Source organism: Rhipicephalus microplus, chromosome 6 (genome assembly GCF_043290135.1).
Source record: "Rhipicephalus microplus isolate Deutch F79 chromosome 6, USDA_Rmic, whole genome shotgun sequence".
In the NCBI taxonomy this organism is placed as follows: Eukaryota; Metazoa; Arthropoda; class Arachnida; order Ixodida; family Ixodidae; genus Rhipicephalus; species Rhipicephalus microplus.
The window spans coordinates 185,590,078-185,612,468 of record NC_134705.1 but is presented as its reverse complement, the minus strand read 5'-3'; the positions used below and the strand labels follow the sequence as shown (position 1 = coordinate 185,612,468).

Here is a 22,391-nt window from a genome sequence, read left to right as displayed (position 1 = left end):
CCCAACAAAAGGGGGGGGGGGGTGCGAAAAATAGAGATGGGGGCTCTGCAGATAAGGCGTAAAAATCTTGTGGACGGTAAACAAAAAGTCAGATTATAGCAATGCACACTGGTACTGATAGCGCCGAACAGAGTGTCCGCCGTCGTTCAACTGACAAGCGGTGATGCACGCCGGCATTTACACAGGTACCACCGAATATACAAGCGTTATCGCCAACGGCCACGAAAGTTCCAGAGGAAGCTGTAATGTTCGCGTTGTGCTCGCAATCGCATCTAAATGTTCTAAGATTATCTTGATCAGTGATTCGGCGTGATTTGCCCAACGCACAACTTACACTCGTAATGGACCGATAACGGAACCTAAGAAATTAGTGTGGCACTATCGACATTTTAATATCGACGTCCACGGGTGCACGGACAGGGGCAACAGGAAGGGGGCCGTCTCAATTAATCATTCAAGTTGAGTGGCCTGGCACCTCCATATCCTTACCTAATTGTAGGTGTCCGGTCACTGAAGGAGCAGGCCTGTGGACATGCAGTTCTTTGACGAAAATGAATGCCGATGTTTCTCCTTATTGCATTTCAAGGACTGTTTGCTTCCCACTTGTTGCCCTTGGGAAGTCGAGGACCGAACACGGGCCATCGTGAGCAGTACGTCGTCGATTCATTTTGTTTTCTGTATTCATTGCGAAGCTTAGTTTCTGTCGGACACGTTGCGGGAGGTGGACCCTGTTGTAAAACCTTGCCTGCCCCGATTCCCTAATGGAGAAAATGTGCGCACGCCTGTGTCGAAGTCTACGTGACAATTTTGCCTGCGTACACTGCAGAGATGAAGAGACGATTCGACGCGTCGGTTGCGACTGCCAGGAGAGTAGCATGCAAAGGCAGTCGCTAGTACACTCAGCAAGTCAGATCACCAGCTTTTGTCAGAGAAAAGTATACTACGCCATCGGCTCATCGTCACAGAACAACGCAGTGCAACCGATACTGGACATCTTGCGAAGTATATACTGGCCCGTCTGGGTGACTCTGAGTGGATCGATTTCGTATGTGCGCGTGTGTGTCGCTGTTTTGTTGTATTTATATTTTTATACAACTGTCCCTCTCTATTTCAATCTCCTGTTTCGCAACCCCAGTGCAGGGTAGCATACTGGATCCAGCGTCTGGAAGAACCCCCTAGTGTCTTCCTTTTTTTCTCTTTTCTATCTTTTTGTTGTATCCCCCTTTTGTGGCTACGCAAGAGAACTCCGAAACCATCGGCGTCTCTCCCGGTTATGCGGACTTGATCCTGAGAGCCGGGACGTACCTTCTGAGTGTCCACCGGAAGTCGTTGCACAGCATACGTATCCTGCATACGTGAACTTGAAAGTGGGAGCATGTGTGTCTATGTATACCCGCCGACGATCTTGGAGTCCCAAATGTACATAGAGAGACAGACACACAGAAAGGACTCCAAGATCGGTGGTGTATGCGGGAGAGATTCAGTCTTGCGAGGCAGTAAACGAGGCCGTTTACAACGAGACCTCTCCTCGGCCGGCACTCCCGCGGTACGCCAGCTCAGTGGCTTGGACAGTGGTAATCGAAACAAAACGTGAGTAAACTCGAGCCCTTTCTTATTTTTTTCTTGCGCCAGAAAACGCTGGCGGTTTTTACTGCCTCCCTCTTACGAGTTGTCTGCCGTAGGCGAGTCCTGCACTTTGCTGCCGCTTTCGAAATGGAAAGTAGACTTCACTTACGGCAACTTTTGAGAAAATTTGGCTATTTTCTGTACGTGCGTGCGTTATTCGTCACTATCAGTACTCCCGATCTCTTTTTTTTCCTTCGATCTGCTTCTCTGGTTTATGTTACTTTTGATCTTTATATTGCCAGTTTTGTGCACCTTCGGTTTTACTGCGCTCGTGCAAGAACTCAGTAGACCTACGTATCAAACCGTGATGCACGTTATTTTTTTGTTTTCGATATACAGACTTTATTTTTTAATTTCTTCTGGCTGGTTTTTATTTCCGGTCGATCTGCCTTAACATTTCAAGTATACAGACCATTCCTGTTCACTGGGCTGCAGACTTTCACCGTCCAGATTCGTGCTTGCCATGCTTTGATCTTTAAATTGATCAACGCGACAAGTTGAAGCGTGCCGTTTATTCTGCTTTCTCTCTCTATTATTAAAAGCGAAGCTCCCCAGTACCGCACACCGCCGTCGAAGCTTCCAGTGCCGGGTAAGTGCTCTGAGCTAACAAACAGGCGAGCGCAGGCTCGGCGACAGATGGCTCGCGCTCCACCCCCACTCACTCGCTCAGTCGTTCCTGCCACCACGTGCTGCAGACACCACGGTACACCGTGGCAGACACTCTCCCCACCCGCTCCCTGCCCTCTCCTCACCCGCTCCCTATTGATGCGTAGAAGTTTGCGTCCCATTTCTAAAGAGGTTCGCTTATCGGTTGTATATTTAGTCATAACAACTGGCACGTTATATATATATATATATATATATATATATATATATATATATATATATATATATATATATATATATATATATATATATGTATATATATATATATATATATATAAATATATATATATATACATATATATATATATGTATCCGCATGTCTGTCTGTATATGTCTGTCCGTCCGTCTATTTAGTGAAGACTCCAAGTACCGCCATCCAGTGGACATTTCAAGAACTAAATAGAGGTTGCTACTACATTCAGGAGACGCACACTCTACGCCTACAGGAGCTTCGCCCCTAAAATTTGCTAGCGATTTAGAGTAGGACGTACTCTACATTGGAAGATCATAAAGCCGGAGCCACGGAGTGTGTTTAGAAAAAGTTGTTAACGGTTTAGAGTATACGATGTACTCAACTATGGGAGGGCAGAAAGCCGTCCCGTTACGCTTGGCTCCTACATTACGGAGGTCTTCCACCGAGACGGAGTGTGCGGTATGCCAGATTGCCAAATGCATGTATAATCAAACGAACAGCTAACTTAGACATCTTACTTCACCGTACGAACTTACATCTGTGACACTGGTTGTGAACAGGAGTTCTTGACATTTTGGTGATTTTGCTAAACATCTTTGCGTTATTACTCAGCGAAAACGCCAGTGTTTATTCATCAACGTCGAACCTTTAACATGCCATTTACGTAGTTCTCACAATGGCCGAAAAAGTTACTTAACAATTTTAGCAAAAACTATGAACCATCTCCCCGAAGGAAACCGTGACGTGATACAAAGCAACAGCGATGCTTTGTATCCCATCGCGTTGACCCGGTTGAAACGGTCGTCGACGACGGTTCTGGATGAACGGTTTGAAGCGAAACTCGGTGTAGCGTTTACTTCAGTAAACGTTTGTATGAAGGGCGAAGACACGGGAGGCGGGAGGCGGGACGCGTTGAAGACCTTGGCGCTCGGCTAGACCATAGCCTCTATAGCTCGGCTTGCCTCCCAGCTAACACAAGCCTCGCAGACACATGTACCGTTATTCCTAGCATGCCAACGGTGTCACTCAAGAAATTGGAAAAGATAGCGGCAGCAAATTTTCTTCTAGGTATTTTTGTGAGAAACTCTAGGGTCCAAGTACACGTGCAAATATATGCGTATGGTAGCTTCCTTTGGGACTGAAAGGAAAATCCAATCTCCACGAAGCAGTGACATGATATAGGAGAAAAATAGCGACAGCACCACTGCTGTTGATATGATGGCTTTGGCCACTCCTTTGGGCACTCTTTGGCCACTCCAACAGATGTCACGTAGTGTTGGAACTTGTACCGCAGGAACTCGAAGGCACTGTGGGACAGCCACTTTCTTTGGAGGAACTCAGGCCCTAAATGGTCGTCGGTAACATCCGAAGAATGCAGCTGCCGTGCCGGCCTGTTACACGAAAAGCACACTCGCGGCTCACCGCTACACACACTCACCCCCACTGATTCTACCCCCGCAGTCAGCCGACTTGCACCCATTATCAATACGACAACAAAATGAGACGCGATACCATCTTTCTCACGTGACCATACCAGGCGCCTACTTTGGCGCATGTAAAGACGATTTACACAAATGATAACCGTGCACTTCCACTGCGACAAAGCAAACAACTTCACGTGGCCTTGCCCCCCTTTCACACGACATCATCCCGACATTGAAACAAAACTAATAATACATTGCTGCGAGTAAAATAATGCGTACAACACAAACATTCATAAATACAAAAAAAGTTTTGAATTATTATGTTAGTGCTAGCGGGGATGGTAAGGTTTTAAACGGATGACGTGGACCACTTTGGTGCGCTGGTGACGTCGTTGGGGTGAGCTAAGGTTTTCGGGCACAACTCTATAGTCTAGAGGACCTAGGCGTTGCCCAACCTTATAAAGTCCGAAGTAGCGGCGCAATAGCTTTTCACTTAGTCCGCACTTTCGAACAAGCGTCCACACCCATATACGCGGTCACCAGGTTTATATTGCTGGTCGCTTCGGCGAAGATTGTAGCGTCGCGCGTCGACTTGCTGCTGTGTCTTAATGCGTAGACGAGCTAATTGTCTACCATCTTCTGCCCGCTGTAGGTTTAGAGAAACGTCCAAGTTTTCGTCGTCGGTCACGTTCGGAAGCATGGCGTCGAGCGTCGTCGTAGCTGCTCTTCCGTAAAGTAGTTTGAATGACGTCATTTGGATTGTTTCCTGTATTGCGGTGTTGTAGGTGAATGTGACGTATGGTCACAAGTCATGCATGCCACAACATGCTCGATGTTTACATACATTGATAGCATGTCAGCGATAGTTTCGTTTAACCGCTCAGTAAGGCCCTTCGTCTGAGAGTGGTATGCCGTCGTCTTTCGATGGCGTGTGTGACTATAGTGTATAATAGCTTGTGTCAGGTCAGCTGTCAATGCAGTGCCCCTGTCAGTTATAAGCACCTCGGGTGGGCCATGTCACAGAACGATGTTTTCGACGAAAAACTTCGCGACATCTGTGGCACTTCCATTTGGTAGGGCTTTTGTTTCGGCGAAACGAGTCAAATAGTCTGTGGCCACGACGATCCACTCGTTGCTATCAGCGGACATAGGGAATGGGCCCAGCAGGTCCATTCCGATTTGTTGGAAAGGTCTTGACAGTGGCTCGATTGACCTCAGTTGTCCAACAGGTTTCAACAGGAGTCTCTTGCGTCTTTGGCTGTCTCTACGGGTCTTCACGTATTGCGCAGTGTCGGATGCCAGATTGGCCCGGTAATAGTTTCTCTGAACTCTTGCAAGCGTGCGGCTGAATCCCAGGTGACCCGACGATGACTCGTCATGACAAGCGTGTCATATTTCTGCGCAAAGTTGCGATGGCATGACAAGCAGTGCGCTATGTGAGGAAAAGTTCGTTTTCACCAGAACGTTGTTGTGTAGGCAAAATGAGTATAGTCCGTGGCTGTACGCTTTCGGAACAGATGTTGTCTGCCCTTAAGTACTGAACGAGGTCATGAATATCAGGGTTGCCTCGCTGTTGTTCAGCAAAACGACTGTCACTGATCGCTCCGAGAAAAACGTCGTCACCTGCGTCCGGCGGGACAACGTCGATGGGAGCCAGTGAAAGACGATCGGCGTCAGAGTGCTTGTGCCCGGATTTATAAACCACCTTCACATCGAATTCTTGAAGTTGTAGGCTCCAACGCCGCTAGACGACCTGATAGTTCTTTCAGGTTTGCAAGCCAGCAGAGCGCGTGATGATCGGTGACAGCCTTGAAAGGACGTCCGTATAAGTAGGGGTGAAATTTGGCAGTTGCACAAACAATAGCACAAAGCAAGACAGTCCTTCTCTGTTGTTGAATAATTGAATCCAGCTTTGGTGAGAGAGCAGCTAACGTAGGCAATAACGTTTCAAAGCGCACATCTTCTTTGGACAAGCACCGCGCCGAGTCCAATGCTGCTTGCATCGGTGTGGATCTCTGTTTGAGCGTCTTCATCGAAATGCGCAAGCACCAGTGGTGACTGAAGTCGGCGTTGAATTTGGGCGAATGCGTCGCCTTGTGAATTTCCCCATCTAAATTCGACGTCTGATTCAGTTAAACGTGTTAGCGGTGGAGCAGTTTTTGAGAAATTTGAGACGAATCGTCTGTAGTATGCGCACAATCCCAAAAACCTGCGTGCTACTATCTTGTCCTTGAGCCGCGGGAAACTGGCCATGGCTGAAGTTTTCTGTGGATCAGGTTTCACGCCTTCTTTGTTGACGACGTGGCCGAGACACAGAAGTTCTTTGTAAGCAAACCAACACTTCTCTGGTTTCACTGTCAATCGACAAGATTTGATAGCCATGAGTATACTGTATTTAGTCTGCTTAAGCGTTCTTCAAGGTTTGCTGCAAACAAAACAACATCGTCTAAGTATACGAGGCACGTTTGCCACTTCAGTCCATGAAAGACAGTGTCCATAACTCTCTGGAATGTGGCGGAGGCTGTGAAAAGTCCGAAGGGCAATACTTTGAATTCGTAGAGGCCATCCGGCATAATTACGGCAGTTTTTTTGCTGTCTCGCTCATCGACTTCGACTTGCCAATAGCCGCTCTTTAGGTTCATTGATTTGAAGTATTTGGCATGGCAGAGGCGATCGAAGGTTTCATCGATACGTGGTAGCGAATAGACATCCTTCTTTGTAACGTCGTTCAGCCAGTGGTAGTTGACATAGAATCTCAGCGTCCCCTCCTTCTTTTTGACTAACACAACCGGTGATGCCCAGGGCTCTGTGACGCCTGAATGATGCCAGCACGCAACATATCATCGAGTTGTTGTTTGATAACCTCAGCTCTCGTGACGAGACTCGACAAGGGCTTCGGCGAACAGGTTGCACATTTTCTTCTGTTATTATGTGGTGCTTAGCAATTGTGGCTTTTCCTATTTTAGATGTTGTCGGAAAGCAGTTCCCGTATCGTCGAAGAAGGTCCTTCAGCTGTCCTTGTATGTGCATTGGCAGTGCAGGGTTAATGTTGAAAAAAGGCTCCGCAGGAAACTGGGGTTCAGCCACGTTTTCCGCCGACGAGTCTGTCAAGATGCATGATTCACTGATTTCGGTAAAACATTCCCGAAACACGATGGTCGTGCCTTTGTTGATGTGCTTTTTCTCTGCAGGGAAGTTTGTGATCAGCACTTCTGAGCATCCGTTTTTTAAGTTAGCGATACCTCTGGCGACACAAATGCCGCGGTCAAAAAGCGTGTTCTTCGACTCCATTTCTTCTGAGGCGCCGCCACTGAAGGGGACGAGAGTGTTCGAGTAGGGCTTAAGGTTAACATGTTCTTCGACTACGCTCAATGGTGAATGACACTAACCCCCGTATTATAGAACGTCCCTTCACTCAATGCTCCACCTTCACTTGAGAAAGCCGATGGAAGCGTCCTCTCTAAGCACGGCAAGTCACTGCATATCAGCGATAGTCTGCTGCGATTCTTGAGTACCGCAGCGTCATTTTCAGCTGAGTGGTGGCGCAGTGCTCAGCTCTGTCAAGTGAAAGAAGAAAGTCGAGTCGAGGAGTGTTTGTGAATACGGGGGTTAGCCTCCCTGCCCTGGTTTATCGCTTGATCTGTGGACAGCGTAATGGACTGCGATTTCAGATCGATGACAGCGTCGTGTTCATTCAAGACCACTTTATTTGCCAGAACTCAGGTTCTAAATGGTCGTCAGTAACACCCGAACGACGCAGCTGCCGTGCCGGCTTGTCACACTAAAAGCACACTCGCGGCTCGCCGCTACACACACACACACCCACTGATTCTGCCCCCGCAGCCAGCCGACTTGCACCCATTATCATTACAACAGAATGACACGCGATACCATCTTTCTCACGTCATCATCCCAGGTGCCCATTTTCCCGCATGTAAAGACGATTGACACAAATGATGACCGTGCGCTTCCACTGCGACAAACCAAAGGACTTCACGTGGCAATATGATTGCTTCAGCCACTCCTTTTGTCTCAGGTGTCTAATCGAATATGGAAATTGACTGTCGACATCAGTGGCGTGGGCATGATTGAATAAAACAAATAACCAGACAGAGATGGCCTAGTGACGTCACAAATCGCCAAAATTTGTGACTTCATCATGAAGTCACAAACCTGACGTCACGTGGTGACCCCATCACTAGACTTCGTCTCCTAGTAATTCATAGTTTCCTATAGATACACTAGAGGGAACTCTTGCGCTAGTATCTATGGAAGCTGGAACGCACAGCACTTCTGCGAGCTTATACGAATGATGGATAGCAATAGGATGTAAAGGTGGGCTAGTTGGTAATTCATAAATAATGAATAATTGTACATTGTTATATGAATGGTACATACAAGTCCGGTGTGAGAGCTAGTGCTGGGTGCCTCCTCTTTGCTTCGTGCCCCTCCCGCACTCCCAGTTCGCTGAACAAGAATGATGAGTAGCGCACAAGTTTGTCTAATCCTAGTCATTTCAGCTCCATTTGGCTTCGCGTCGTCTGGAGTACTTTTTCACGTGACGACAATCAGCAAATGTGCAGCAGCTTTAGTTAAACTCCTCAACGTTTTAGGCTCACCAATTAAAATCGTTTCCCAAAGTTCACAGTGGTCCATTCTTTTATTCGAAACAAAGCCGGAACACGGCAGTAAACAAAGCCACAGGTATTTTCGAAGGCACAAGCATGGAGACTGGGCAAATCGGTGCACTACCCATCATTTTCACGGTGGCTGAATGATCACAGCGTCTCATCTAGTTAGTATTAGGAAGCTCTATGTAGTCAGAGGTGACCGGATTCCTGCATCAGCGAGACAGCATGTGAGGGACACAAAGGTTTCAAAACCTCTCCTTTGAGGCCGTGCAAAACTATGTTAGGTGCAGGAAGCTTTCGGACGTGTGACTAGGCATGATCAGTGCATTGACTCAGATGAAAACAACGATCTGTAACGAGTGTAACCAAACTGCTGCCGAGGATGGACCTTCTGGCAGCCGTGAAGGAATTTAAGGCGGACGCCATCTGTCCAGCCTGGATGGATCGCTTGTTTTGCATGTATTCAAAAGATGCACGTTTTTTTTTGGGGGGGGGGGGGGGGGAGGGCTGATATGTTTTGCTAGTACATATAAAAAGTGTGCTTAGCTCACTGGCTGAGGCGCCCGCCTTTGGAGCGTGAGGGACTAGGTTCGAATCCCATCACTGCGATAACATCCTTTTTTTTTTCCTTCGTAGGTACGACGCATTCATCAGATTCGGATGCGTTAGAGCAAAACAAGTTTTTGGTGCTTGAAAATCAATGGCTTAGGCGCTCGCCTTCGGAGCACGAAGGTCTGAGTTCGTATACCATTGCTGTGTGCACACCTGCTTTTTTCTTCATTGGTAGAACGCATTCAGATGTATTAGTGCAAAGCAAGCCTTGCTGCTTAGCTCAGTGGCTTACGCGCTCGCCTTCGAAACGTGGGTGTTTGGTTCGAATCTCATTGCTGCCCTAATATCCTTTTTTTTTTCTTTGTTTATAGGGCGCATTCATATGGTTTAGATGCATTATAGCCATGAAAGTCTTGGTGTTTAGAATGATTACTTTGCCGCTCGCCTTTGGAGTGTAAGTTGCAAGGTCCGAATCCCGGTACTGCGTTGAAACTTATGTTTTTTCTTCGTTGGGTGTTATCAGGAGGGGGAGGGGGTAGAAGCCTTTATTCGACTTTTCGGCCCCTACCCCAGTGAAGCCAACGTACTTAGAGGGAGGGGCCGGACATTTCAACTATTTCCAGTATTGAAAATAAAGCGCCCGCCATTGTTTCAATAGGAAGAAAAAAATTCTGCAGCTTATGCATGTGTGGCCCTTTCTTTCCAACCTACTCATCAATGAAGTAATATTAAGCAATGATGCGTCGACTAATAATGTATTCTTGGCTGTTCTCAATTTTTAACACCCTATATCTCTTTGTGATACGGAGACGATGATGGACAGATCCCAACATAAAACGTCACGATTGTTTATTAACGTGGTATAGCTGCAGCAGCGCGGCAAGCATGCCACCGCTGTGCTTGACAGGTTAGACAAACATTCGTGAAACCAAGCTTAGTAGCTTGGGTTATATATAGCCAGCAGGGCTGACGTAAGCCCCCTACAGGGGTAACTGCGGTGGCACTGTTTTTATCGGTAGTGTGCTGAAGCAAGTGGCCCTGTCATGCCGGGCTAATCAGTAACGAGACGGAGGCGGCGCAGTTCTGTGCGCAGTGGTTGCCACATCACCCCCCCCCCCCCCTTTTTCGTAGAGTGCAGAGCCCTCACCGTATGTAGAAATCTGGGAAGCGTACCAGACGTCCAGAGCGTGTCGTGAAAGGAGCTGGCTTCGACGTCAGTGGTGGGGCACCAGAGGAAGGAGTGGCGCTGCCTGGTTCGTTCGCCACGATGTACGCCGCCGAGAGTCAGTATATCGAAACATGGAGGTCGTTCTCGTTCAGGCGCAAGGTGAAGTTCTTGTCGTCGCGATGGGCGGATAGGGTCCGCTATAGTACAGTGTACCACTAGTATACTAGTTGAAGGGTGGCTGGTTGGGCCGGTGGAACGGTGTCATTGCTGTAGAAGGCATGCATGCACGATGCTCTCCTTGAACACAAAATGCGTACGCTTACTAAGGTTGGCTGCAGGTGACGGGCGTAAGGCTGAAGCCGGGCGACGAAGTCGGTGTGGTCTGACATCGTAGGGCTAGACGGCAGAGCTGCGAGAAATTGACCTGGCGGACGGAGTCGATGGATGGGTGCCAAACGTGGTAATAGCAGCGGGACAAGCATGCCGCCGCTACGCTCGAAATGTTAGAGAAACAATCACGTAACCAAGGCACCAAGGTTGGTAGCTTGGGTTCTGTAGCCAACAGTGGTGACGTGATCCTCCGGGGAAACTGTGGTGGCACCGTCTTTTATCGGAAGCGTGTTGCAGCAAGTGGCCGAGTCAAGCCGCGGGCTAATCAGTGATGAGACGGAGGCTGCGCAGATCTGTGCGCAGTGGTCACCACATATTCAACCAGACCCTGCATTCGTTACGCCGATGGGCGGTGCTCTCGCTCTTGTCTCTTCAGCAGCCATTCCGTTCGTCTGCTCCTGCCGTTCTCACTATGCGTGGGTGAATGATTGATATGTGGGGTTTAACGTCCCAAAACCACCATATGATTATGAGAGACGCCGTAGTGGAGGGCTCCAGAAATTTCGACCAACTGGGGTTCTTTAACGTGCACCCAGATCTGAGCACACGGGCCTACAACATTTCCGCCTCCATCGGAAATGCAGCCGCCGCAGCCGGGATTCGAACCTGCGACCTGCGGGTCAGCAGCCGAGTACCTTAGCCACTAGACCATCGCGGCGGGGCTATGCGTGGGTGAAAACTTTGAGAATGCCTTGAAGGTAAAATTTTCGTTGCTTTGGAGTGCGAAAGCGCTAAATATATGCATGAGCCTAAGAAAACGACACACGGTGTGCTGCGATGCTTTGTGGAGCAACAACTAGAGAAGAAACAACAGAGCAAAATTTTCCCGCTTCCAAGCAGACGACAGGCAAGCACGTGCACTTTTTGTTCGGTACGAGGAAGCAAGCGCTATTTTTATCAAAACAGCTACAGGGCAAACCGAAAAGTTTGGGTTGATTCACAATGAACCTCCACCTTTCTTGGGGTCGCACTATCTGTCAGTAATGTTGCAAGCATGTAAAGCTATTCGCGGACAGTTTCTCGTGAGACCACGGACGCTGCTGATACGGAGATGAAAATTTTGCTTCAGTATCGGTTTGCTTAGGGGTAGCTTGCATTACTTTTTCCTTCGATGAGAAATCTTTCGAAGTATGTTGGTCGAATGTGTCTCTTCGGGGAACTGGTTCGCCTTAAGAGCATCCCGACAACTAGTTGCTTGCAGTCACATTACCACATTTCAATGTTTAAGAAAGAACCCCCGATTTTACTTACGTAGCAGTGACTGCATTCCGTGTTGCGAAAAGTTTGTGTCACCTGCACTATAAGGCGGAGCGGCATTTCGCTTTTAAACCTATGAAACAATGTTTTCGCCCTTTTTCGCTCTTCATATTTGTGCCGATTTTACGTGTTATTTGTCGATATACGCTTTGCTATTTCTTTGATTTTCCAGGGCCTACGTGGGGCGGAATCGCACCGAAATTGCAGAGTATCGCCCTAGTTCCCACAGCAACAAAGAAACCAGCAGGCTGCCCGACAATGATGCCAACGCGCACCGCTGTCGAAGACGACGTGGTTCTGCACCAGGCTCCTCAAACATTTGCACATGCGCCAGTTGCACCGCAGGCCGCACGGTGATGCCATGAGCTCCGAGATTTTCCCTAAGCTTGGAACGGACTTTGCAACGGCTACCGCCTCTGCTCGGACCACATCGCCGAAAGTGCCTTCGCAAGCCCTGCCAAGACTGACGGCTCGTGTGGACGGCTGTTCCCACTGTTGCAGTGGAAGTGGTATCTTTGATCTACGAAGGTAATAGAAACAATTTATTAGCGGTTGCGGATACTTGCGCTCTCTGTAGTTCGTCTTCGGACACCTTATCATCTGGCTTTCCCGTTTGCACTATTAACGTTACATGTTTACGCATGAGTTCAAGGCGTGTCGTTTAGATCGTATTTTATGCTATGCCACCTTGATGAACGCACAATTTCCTTTCTTCGCTACCAGCTTAAATAAGAATATATATCTACCCTATCTTCAAGGACACTTCCTGGCAGAAGCGATGGCTGCTGCGGTTCAAGTCCACCCTGGCCAAAAGAGCATCGCCCACATTTCAGGTATGCACAGGCAAGCTTGTTGATTTTCGGCCATTAAGGAAGGGGCGCGTATTTTTGCTTTATGTAGCACAAATATATAAGATTAAAGCACAATTGAACTGCACTGAGCGTTTTTTTTTCTGTGTCATCTGCTAAGCCTTAGCGTGACGTTTCGCCATGACATTTGTTCTGCGTGCGTTAGGGAACTGCGTTAATTCCCTTCGTTTTTTTTTTGTTCCTAATAAAAGATCATGCACCGTGCAGGGTGTTCCAAACTGGTCTTGTAGCTAACTATGCGAATATTTTCCAGCTTCCTAGTGCAGCGAAATATGAGAATATCTTTTTTTTTCCACAACGACAGGATTCACGTTCGTAAGAAGACGCAACGCTCTTGGCCCTGCTGTATAGGACACATCGATTCACCCGCTGTTGTCGCGTATCGGACATGATGTTTCACTTGGTAACACGAGATCGCGGGATGGAATCGGGTTTCGATAAAGACGACGTTCGGACTTACCTCACGGGGGGGGGGGGGGGGGAATCGAAATAGTTCACCGTCGCTCACTACGGCATGTCTCGCGCACCTATCGTGGTCCGTAAAAGCGCGTAATTCAATACGACAAAGCAAAATCTTTCAGACGCACTGCGACAATCACCCACAAGTTTGATGGGCGCTGTATGGCAGACATTTTACAGGAGTGGACGCGCGTGCGGGTCAACGGCAGCTTGTAAATTGTTTGGACCTAATTACCTCTCGTGAGTAGTGTACACAATTGTAAATCAAAAGTATATAAATAAAGAAAAGATTTGCAACACTACACTCCGAGCCAGCTAATCGGTCAACAGCAATGCTGAACATGTTACGTGGATAGACAACAGCAATCAAACGTTTAGGGCAGCGCTTAATGCCTACTAGAAGAATAGTTTTAGTAGAAGTCGTGCAGAAATGTACAATTGCAGGTGAACCGCTGGAGTCAGAAAGCGCCATTTTACGAAAAACGTGGTGAGACTAAAGCTAACTTTAATGCCACTTGTTTTTTTTTCTCCCTTGTTTCCAGAAGCCGGCCCCACCACAGTCAGCTGTTTCCCCTGAATCGCCGGCTCATCTTAGTCATAGTAAGTGTACGCTAAAGGTATCGATAAATATGAGTACATTAATTTTTTGTCTTGTGAACAAGCAGTATTACCTATTTTTCGCTACGTAGATGGTTTCAGCGGGCGAGTCCGGAGAGCTGTTTTATTACGGGTATCACGGAAGTGAGGACAGCATATGAAGTAACAAGATTTCGTTTTTATTTGGTTATTTACCCGAAGAAAATGATGAGTCTAAGAGTGCTGTGTAGAGTGAACCTCTGAGCAGAGTTTGTTTAGAGACAAGAGATGTTAGCACCTAATTAGAGGGACATAAATAAACCGCAAATTTTTTTTATCGGTGTAAATATTTGTGCGAGCTGGTAGGCTTCAATGTTGTCATTGCTCGATGGCGCAGCACAAACAGACTGAAGAAATAAGAGACAAGCACAAGTGCTTACGCGCAACTGACATGTTATAATAAAAATAAATACAAGTAAGCATCCGTCCTTGGCAGGTGCTTTTGACTCAATAAAATGTCAGTTGAGATTATGCGCTTGCCTTCGTGCGTTCTTTCTCCATTTTCTTTTTGTACTGCGGCACTGATTTGCACACTTTAAGATTCTGTAATGAGTACCCAGAAAAAGTGTTCTATAAGTTGCTTGTGTGCATGCCACTGCTGTGGTCCCGAGTCATAGATAGTTGTGTCAACAAACATAAATGTCCTGCGTTCGTCGTCACTTCTGTTTACAGATTCCAGCTAGACACCGGTTCATCCCGAATCCCCAGTGCCTGGACCACCTGGCCTATCCAGGTGTGGCCGTTCGGACGAGTGTGCGCCGTGCTCGGAAACGTCTGGCCAGGAAAAGCCAAGTAAGATCACACGTTTTGCCAACACTTTCTAATTTACGTGTGAATATAGTTTGGTTATTTTACTATTTTTAGCCGAACACAGTGGGTATTACTCTTTTGACTAGGAATATTTAAAAAAAATTATTTGCATGACAAAGTTCGCTCTCAGAAAAGATCGAGTGAAAATGGCGTTTTGTACCGAAAGTATAGTGTACTGGATTGGGGCAGTGTGCCGTCTGGCGCCGAAAACATGGCCCCTTTTGCGACGACAGCCTGGGCTGGCGGAGCACACCGTATTATTGTGTCGCCACCTGCCGGTCTCCGCTGAAGTAATTTAGGAGAAGCTGAGATAAAAAGCTTCCGAGATTGGCAGTTGTAGTCGCTGCGCTGGTCGTAAAATGTATAAGAATTATTAGTAAACGTATAAAGAAGTAGAGCAGTACTTGTAATTGAGCATTTTACTTTTTAACGCCGCCACTACTTAATCGCCTGGTAATCATTCAGGTAAGTGGTGATTGTAAACTCAGCCGGTTATAACTCTATCCTTCAGGACCTCCTCGTTTCTTTCTTCGCATGACTTGAAGTTGGCGTGATAGCTAAGTTGGGTAAACTAGTTATGACTTCCCTTTTTTTTTTGCTTTTTGAAATCAAGAGTAAGCAAGCAGACGACTTGGGCCCCTGCTCTGCGATGGGCATTGCGCTAACTCGACTACGCAGAAGCAACACTATTTATCTCATTTATGCATTCATATGTGTTGGATATGTTTAAATCTTGTGGATACTTTTAGCTTCAATCATGTTACGTAGCTATTTTACTCAAAAACTGCATAAGGGTTTGCAACACACATTCAAATTCCGCGCGCTGAGCACACCGTTCGATGGTGGCGCCCTGCTGCAGGCGTCATCGCAAAAGTGACTGCCGCTCCCCTATTGGTTTGCTGCGAAGACGGCTCACTGTCATATTCTATAGTACGCCATACCCCAACGATAATCGTTATCAATCTTGCGTTCCTTTCTTTGCTATATTGCCAACACGCGGCACTTCCTGGTCACGAACTACACGCGCGCTATCAGCGTGACAGAGCATTCTTGAAAGCAAGGTGCCCAGCGCCGAGTTTTCAAGAAAGGGGCAAGCCGGATGACGATTATTGTTGCGAAGAAAGAAAGATGCCCTTTTAACTCGAACTTTCTTAGTGAATTGTGTATAACGATATTGTATCTAAAAGGAGAAAAATAGGCAAACACCCGATTGGAGCACACAGCCACAAGAAAACCCGTGCGGATTTCTTGCAGCTTCGTGCCACAAACGCGGGGCTGTCTATTCTCTCGTTCTTCTTCACTATTTTGCCCCCTTGCGGGATTCCGCAGAACCGATTTGCAACGACATTACATGTTCCACAGATGATAACTGTCCGAGCGAGGAAGTCTGAACAAAAAATGAATGAAATTATATCTGCCAACACTTGACATCTCATGCTACCGTTCATGTAAAATGTCGTATTATGAATCGTTCTTAAATGGGCGCTGCAACACTTTTTGAGCATGGTCAGAAAACGCTGCCGATTGGTAGTAAAGGCTCCCGAAAACACGCGAGCCAAATATTGTAGCGCAGCACGCGGCCTGGAAACCACAATAAATAAACAAGGGCAGCTTAATATTGCTTTCACTTCTCTCGACAAATGACAGAATATGCTCAAAAATAACACGTAGCAAGCCAATCATACATCAGCCATTGGCTGATTAGAACATAGCGCGCTTGGTCGTTACAAAGATCGCCGCGAGAGGCTGTGACTTGTGCATGCGTGTACGCGCGATGACACTAAAAAAGCCGCGCATGCGAAGAAATAAAAAGTGCTCAAGGTCACGATGCGCGCGTGACGTTTTCTCTTTGCCCCCTGCCATCCCTCCTGGCTCAGGTTCCAGCACTTTAATTGGGACGAGAGAAAAGAGAATGCAATTGCAGCGTGCGACAAATCTTTGTAACTCCGCTCGCACTGGACGGATTCTTAAAATTTTTTGTGGCGTTGAATTCGTAAGACAATAAGCTCTTCCAGTGAACTCATTCTATGGTTACATGAAAAAGTGTTTCAGGGCCCCTTTAATATCAACACTCGTATTGATAACCTCATCTATCTATTTAAGTGGGAAATTCTTGAACCCCTCATAAGTTAGGAATTATGTATGTCAAAGACTTATTATATGCATCAGCAATATCGAGCGATGATATTTAGTCTTCATCTGACGCCAACGAAATTCCATTCACCAAAGTACCTCACAATTGTTAATAGAGAGAACACTGTGTTGGCCATGTGTACCCATGCTGACCCAGAGACAAGTTATATTGAATGCACCTCTCATTACAGCTTCCACACTATCTCACCGAGGCCCAAGGAGGAAGATGTATTCACAGAAGACCACAGCCGGTCACCAAGCGACTAAAGAAGGATGCACAAATGTATTCGAATTCAGCTAGGAAGAGAAGCCAGTGAAAAATCTGCCGAGAAGTCAACTGGGATTAAAAGCCGCCGAAAAGCTACGTGGGCAGCAGTCGAGAAGTTTAAGCTTCATGTGACCGCTGTGTGGCACTCCATTGTCTCAAGAGGAGGGGAAAGAAGTGGTATCGAGAGGTGAAGCGATGTACATGTATTTTTATGAGTTGGTGGTAAGAACTCAATAACTTAGGTTCGTACCGCCAACTCGCTAAAGTGTTGGCTTTGCCGTAATTGAGGTCCCTTCGAATGTGGTTATCTGAAATTACAATGACGACCGGTATTATTTCTACTGTATTGGAAATTTTTAAAGATGCAGAAAAAAATTGGCCAGTAGAAGATTGGGCAGGCATAACTGCATTTAACGAAATATCAGTGAGATCAAATTTACATTTCGACACGAAACATGACGTAGTCATTAGATTTTCAGATGATCGCTCAGAGAGGACAACAGCCGTGGCAAATGTAGCGTTTGTATCACTTGTTTCTTGAATCTCGTGATCGTGGGTGATGCCAGTGTCTTAGCTGTTGCCAAAAACTGTTCTGTGTGTGGAGAAGAACCAGGGACTGCTACTGGCCTTGATAGCGCAACTCGCATAATGGGAGCAGTAAGTCAAAGCTGTGGTGTGCGATCAGGGGTCAAGTAATAATAAATTATTTGATGAATGGACAGCTAAACCACAAAATCCGCACTTTTATGTGAATGGACAAAAAGTTCATTCGTTCTTGGACACTCCACACCTACGGAAGTGCACAAGAAATAAGCTACGAGCCACTCGGGAGATTTTCATTGGCGCCGAAGCGGTGGACCGGAGCTACATTTATAAAGTGTACAAGCGCTCCGAGGCACTAAGAATAACGCTGAAGAGAAAATTAACATTGGATCATACCTACAGGAGGCCTTTGAACAGCAGGAAGGTCAAGTTCGCGGCGCAAGCCCCGAGCGAGTCGGTGCCAGTAGCTATAAAATTCATAACTGCTCTTGGTAAGCTACTTGCGATTGCCAAATCTACTGCACATTTTAGAGAACGGATAGGCAAGATATTTGATTGCTTCAATGGCAAAACTTTCACTGTCAGTACTGCTGGTATAAAGAATTATGCTCTAAGTGTGACCTAAGAGCAGCTGGCGTTTTTACAAGTGGCAACCGAACGGATATCGTGCAGGAGATTCGACAGCCCTAGGCAGCTGCGCACCTTCTATGGCTGCCTACTCACCATGCAGGCTGTACGTATGCTGTAGGGAGGCCTTCATAAAAAGTTTAACTTTACTCGCCTCCTCACTAGTCAATTGCAACGAGACTCGCGGGAGAATCTGTACGGCACTTTGAGGCAGAAGCAGGGCTGTAATGAGCATCTGAATGTGTTTCAATTTATCGCAGCGTCGAAACACGTGTTCGTTTGGAAACTGGCTTAACTGTCGTCGTGCGGGAATCGAGAAGTCGTCGATTCGCACCGACTTACATGGTTGTCCTTAGGTTAGTCGACAAGAGTGGAAATGTGGGCTTGTTGGTGAAACATTTGAAAGAAATTTATGTAGCGCGAGGCGAAAAAACGGACACAGGAAGGAATAGACTGAGAGGACAGAGCGATCTGTCCTCTCAATCTATTCCTTCCTGTGTTCGTTTTTTCGCCTCGCGCTACATAAATTTCAAAATTTTCAGGTTAGTTTCAAGCATAGCAGGCTGTGGTACCAGGAACGCTCCTGCTAAGCGAGACCTCGGGTGAAAACCTCCTTGATATCACGGAGGAGAAAGCTTTGTACTGCTTTGCGGGTGGCTTCGCGCAGAGATTATGACCAGCGGATTGCATCTGTGAGCCATTCCTTAGAAGTAGTGGTGCGGTATGCCCAAGTTCCCACCAAATTTAGCCATGCTTCAGGGTCGCGGTAAGGAATGTGGCCTTTTTAGCCAATTTGACGCTGCCCCCAGTGTTTTTTTTTTTTTCGAGACAGACGAGGACATGAAGGAATGCTTTGTGAAACACATAGACGTGGTCGCGTAGTTGTGTCGCGTAACCACTGTGCTGAAAGATGAGCTAAATGACAGTCTGCCCCAAGAAATATTTCGGTCTCATAGGTGCCACTTGGACCCTATGCGGTAGTTCTGCTATGCCCGACTTATGCTGCACATAAGACATAAAATCGGGGCCTCAAAAAACAGCTGGAGGGAAAGCCCGCTACAAAAAGAAAGCTTCAGAGGCTTCAAAATTAGAGAAAATTCTCTTACTAAGAGCTTAATATTTTTGTAAGTGCAGTGGTTCTTTGGGCAGTCTCCTGAGAAGACTATCTTTACCAGACACTTGAGCGCATTTCGATGCCTGTGCAAACGGCGTGAAAGGTATCGTTATGCAGATATTCACCGCTCACATGGTCGCGCCATAACTCACTTTTACAATGCCATTGGCGAATTTCGAGACCTAGGACTTGATGCTGTGATGTTGCACAAGTAATTCTACTGGGCATTCTTGCCATGAGTACTTCTATTTTACTAACAAATGAAGAGGAAGAATCTTTTTCTTGAAAAGCTAGAAATATTTTGGTAAGTGAATTAAGAAAGCGCGCTGGGCCACTAGCAGGTGTACCAGAAAAGTTGAAGGGCTTTCACCGGTTTGCCGAGGTGAATTAGAAAGTCACATGGCACATTACCTTTAGCCTATTACTAAACTAACAGCACAGCTTCGATTTATACTATGCTTCCAGCGTAACGCATAAAGCTGGGCTTGGCATATATCAGTAAAGTAACGTACACTTTATTACTTTATATGCCTCAGACTTATTGGACGAATGTCCGGAAAACCGGTCACAATAGATTCGTTCTGAGGTATGTGCCCAGGCTGATTCGTTAACAGCAGTCGATCTGAGTTACATTTGTGAACATTTCTCCGTGCGCTGAAGGTGCGCGTTCCATAATACCTTTGTGCGTCACTACCTCCTATCCAAATTTTCAATGATGATTAGCCATCGACATTGCCTATACAGCACTTGCTTCTTCTTGATGGAAAGCCATGTCTCGAGGATGACATTCTTTTGTTTAACGTTGTACGATTTTGATACTCATGCCTGTGCAATGAAGAAATGCAATATAATGGTGTATAATTTTGTAAGATAATGCCCTGCTAGCAATGCTACAGTTCTGAGTGAGAGTTTACGCGATATGTCGCGAAATAAAGTCAAGTGTTGAAATGTCAATAGAATTGCCTCAATATGTAATGGTACAGTAGAACAAGCGGAGTTATGTACAAAAAAAAGTCGCTCTCTATAAAAGTTTGTTTCGACTAGCAACTTTTATACTAATAGAGAAAAGGAGCTGGTAGTGCTGGGCTCAATGTGTTGGTCATCTGCACAGCATGATCAGTTCATTATTCACGAACGTGTTACTATGAGTCATCGTTTCTGGAAACTTGTACCGTGTACAGTCAACGAATGTTGTGACTCCTGCAACTATTACTTTGTGTACGACGAAGTGTCTCTGAAATTTTCTTACGTTTGTGTAATCAATGTACATTGCCAACATTTGTCATTACTGTACGAGATGCACAGCACTGTGCTATTGTGGCATGTATTGAGTTTTATTGTTTGCATTATGTTGCTTATTAAAAAAAGTTAATAAACCATCAGTTCCCAACCACTACATTTTTTTTTGCTCAAACAAAATAGCCAAACATCGATGCTTGCTGGCTCGCGCGAATTCAACTGAGAAATATTCCCAAATAAATGTTGTGTGGACGTAGTGAAAGTTTGAGATAAAACGAAAAGCTGTCGAAAGCAATATATCCAGCAGCAACACTACTTGAAAAAACAACACGAAAGTGGTGTTGCTTTTCGTTTGCGCCTCACAAGTCACGCGATCGTCGAGCGCACATCAGACGACAAGCAGCTCCACTTCTTTCACGTCTTTCAGAAACAAATGTGTTGCCTTAGCATCATCTTAGTTCTTTTTTTTAAGTTTCACTGTTTAACCTGCCGAATACCGAGGACAAATTGGCGCTAGTGGTGCAATTATCGATTACCTGGTGTATACCAACTGACCTAGCCGTGTTAGGAACTTCCAACTCGAAAAGAAAGCCTAGCAGGCACATTACTGCCAGGGGTGACGGCAAAGAAAGGTGAAGCTTTATCGAGGGTGATAAGGCTATAAACGTTTTAGACTGAATTTGGCCTCTGTTGCGGGAAGCCGATCTTTCAGGGGAACTTCTAGCTTGAAAACAAGGCGTAGCATGCCCATCACTGCAAGCTGTGACGTCGGAAAAAAGTTGAGCCTTATCAGGGGTGATAAGGACCTCAACTTTTTCGACTGCTTTTGGCCACACTTGCGGGGAAGCCCACGTGTCAGGGGAACTTCTAGCTTGGAAACAGGGCGTAGCACGCCCATCGCTGCAAGCTATGACGCCAGAAAAAAATTTAGCCTTATCAGGGATGATAAGGGCTTCAACTTTTTCGACTGCATTTGGCCACACTTGCGGGACAGCCGATGTATCAGGGGAACTTCTAGCTCGGAAAGAGGGTGTAGCACGCCCTTTGCTGCAAGCTGTGACGCCAGAAAAAAATTTAGCCTTATCAGGGATGATAAGGGCTTCAACTTTTTCGACTGCTTTTGGCCACACTTGCGGGAAAGCCGGCGTATCAGGAGAACTTCTAGCTCGGAAACAAGGCGTAGCACGCCCATTGCTGCAAGCTGTGACGCCAGAAAAAAAATAGCCTTATCAGGGATGATAAGGGCTTCAACTTTTTCGACTGCTATTGGCCACACTTGTGGGAAAGCCGACGTATCAGGGGAACTTCTAGCTCGGAAACAGGGCGTAGCACGTCCATTGCTGCAAGCTGTGACGCCAGAAGAAAAATAGGCTTATCAGGGATGATAAGGGCTTCAACTTTTTCGACTGCTTTTGGCCACACTTGTGGGAAAGCCGACGTATCAGAAAACTTCTAGCTCGGAAACAGGGTGTAGTACGCCCATTGCTGCAAGTTGTGACGTCAGAAAAAGTTGTGCCTTATCGAGTATGATAAGGGCTTCAACTTTTTCGACCGCTTTTGGCCTCAATTGCGGGGAAGCCGATGCACCAGTGAAACATCTAGCTCGGAAACAGGATGTAGCACGCCCATCGATGCAAGCTATGACGTCAGAAAAAAGTTGAACCTTATCGGGTATGATAAGGGCTCCAACTTTTTCGACTGCTCTTGGTCTCAATTGCGGGAAAGCCCACGCACCAGGGGAACTTCTAGCTCGAAAACAGTACATAGCTCGCCCATTGCTTCAAGA

The 22,391-nt window shown here is 46.5% G+C and overlaps 1 protein-coding gene across 3 annotated transcripts; it reads left to right on the top strand.

The window, feature by feature from the left end:
- The first annotated feature begins 10,254 nt into the window (after positions 1-10,254).
- Positions 10,255-20,762, top strand: LOC142765728 (uncharacterized). Of its 3 annotated transcripts, none has more exons than XM_075867233.1 (6): positions 10,255-10,345; positions 12,080-12,435; positions 12,666-12,740; positions 13,778-13,835; positions 14,544-14,663; positions 17,006-20,762. In XM_075867233.1, exons 2-6 carry the CDS (start codon positions 12,233-12,235, stop codon positions 17,129-17,131), a joined length of 582 nt encoding a protein of 193 aa, XP_075723348.1. In that variant the 5' UTR covers positions 10,255-10,345; positions 12,080-12,232; the 3' UTR covers positions 17,132-20,762. The 3 variants fall into 3 exon arrangements, with proteins under 3 accessions (XP_075723348.1, XP_075723349.1, XP_075723347.1); XM_075867234.1 differs by having other exon boundaries at positions 10,266-10,419; positions 13,781-13,835; XM_075867232.1 differs by having other exon boundaries at positions 10,266-10,419.
- Positions 20,763-22,391: the final 1,629 nt, after the last annotated feature.

What these genes read in the sequence shown, in the direction of transcription:
- LOC142765728 (XM_075867233.1), top strand. Translation starts at nt 12,233, where the DNA reads ATGCGCCAGTTGCACCGCAGGCCGCACGGTGATGCCATGAGCTCCGAG. An exon ending in GGTATCTTTGATCTACGAAG is followed by an intron (nt 12,436 to 12,665) that starts GTAATAGAAACA and finishes CCTATCTTCAAG; the next exon opens with GACACTTCCTGGCAGAAGCG. An exon ending in GCCGGCTCATCTTAGTCATA is followed by an intron (nt 13,836 to 14,543) that starts GTAAGTGTACGC and finishes TTCTGTTTACAG; the next exon opens with ATTCCAGCTAGACACCGGTT.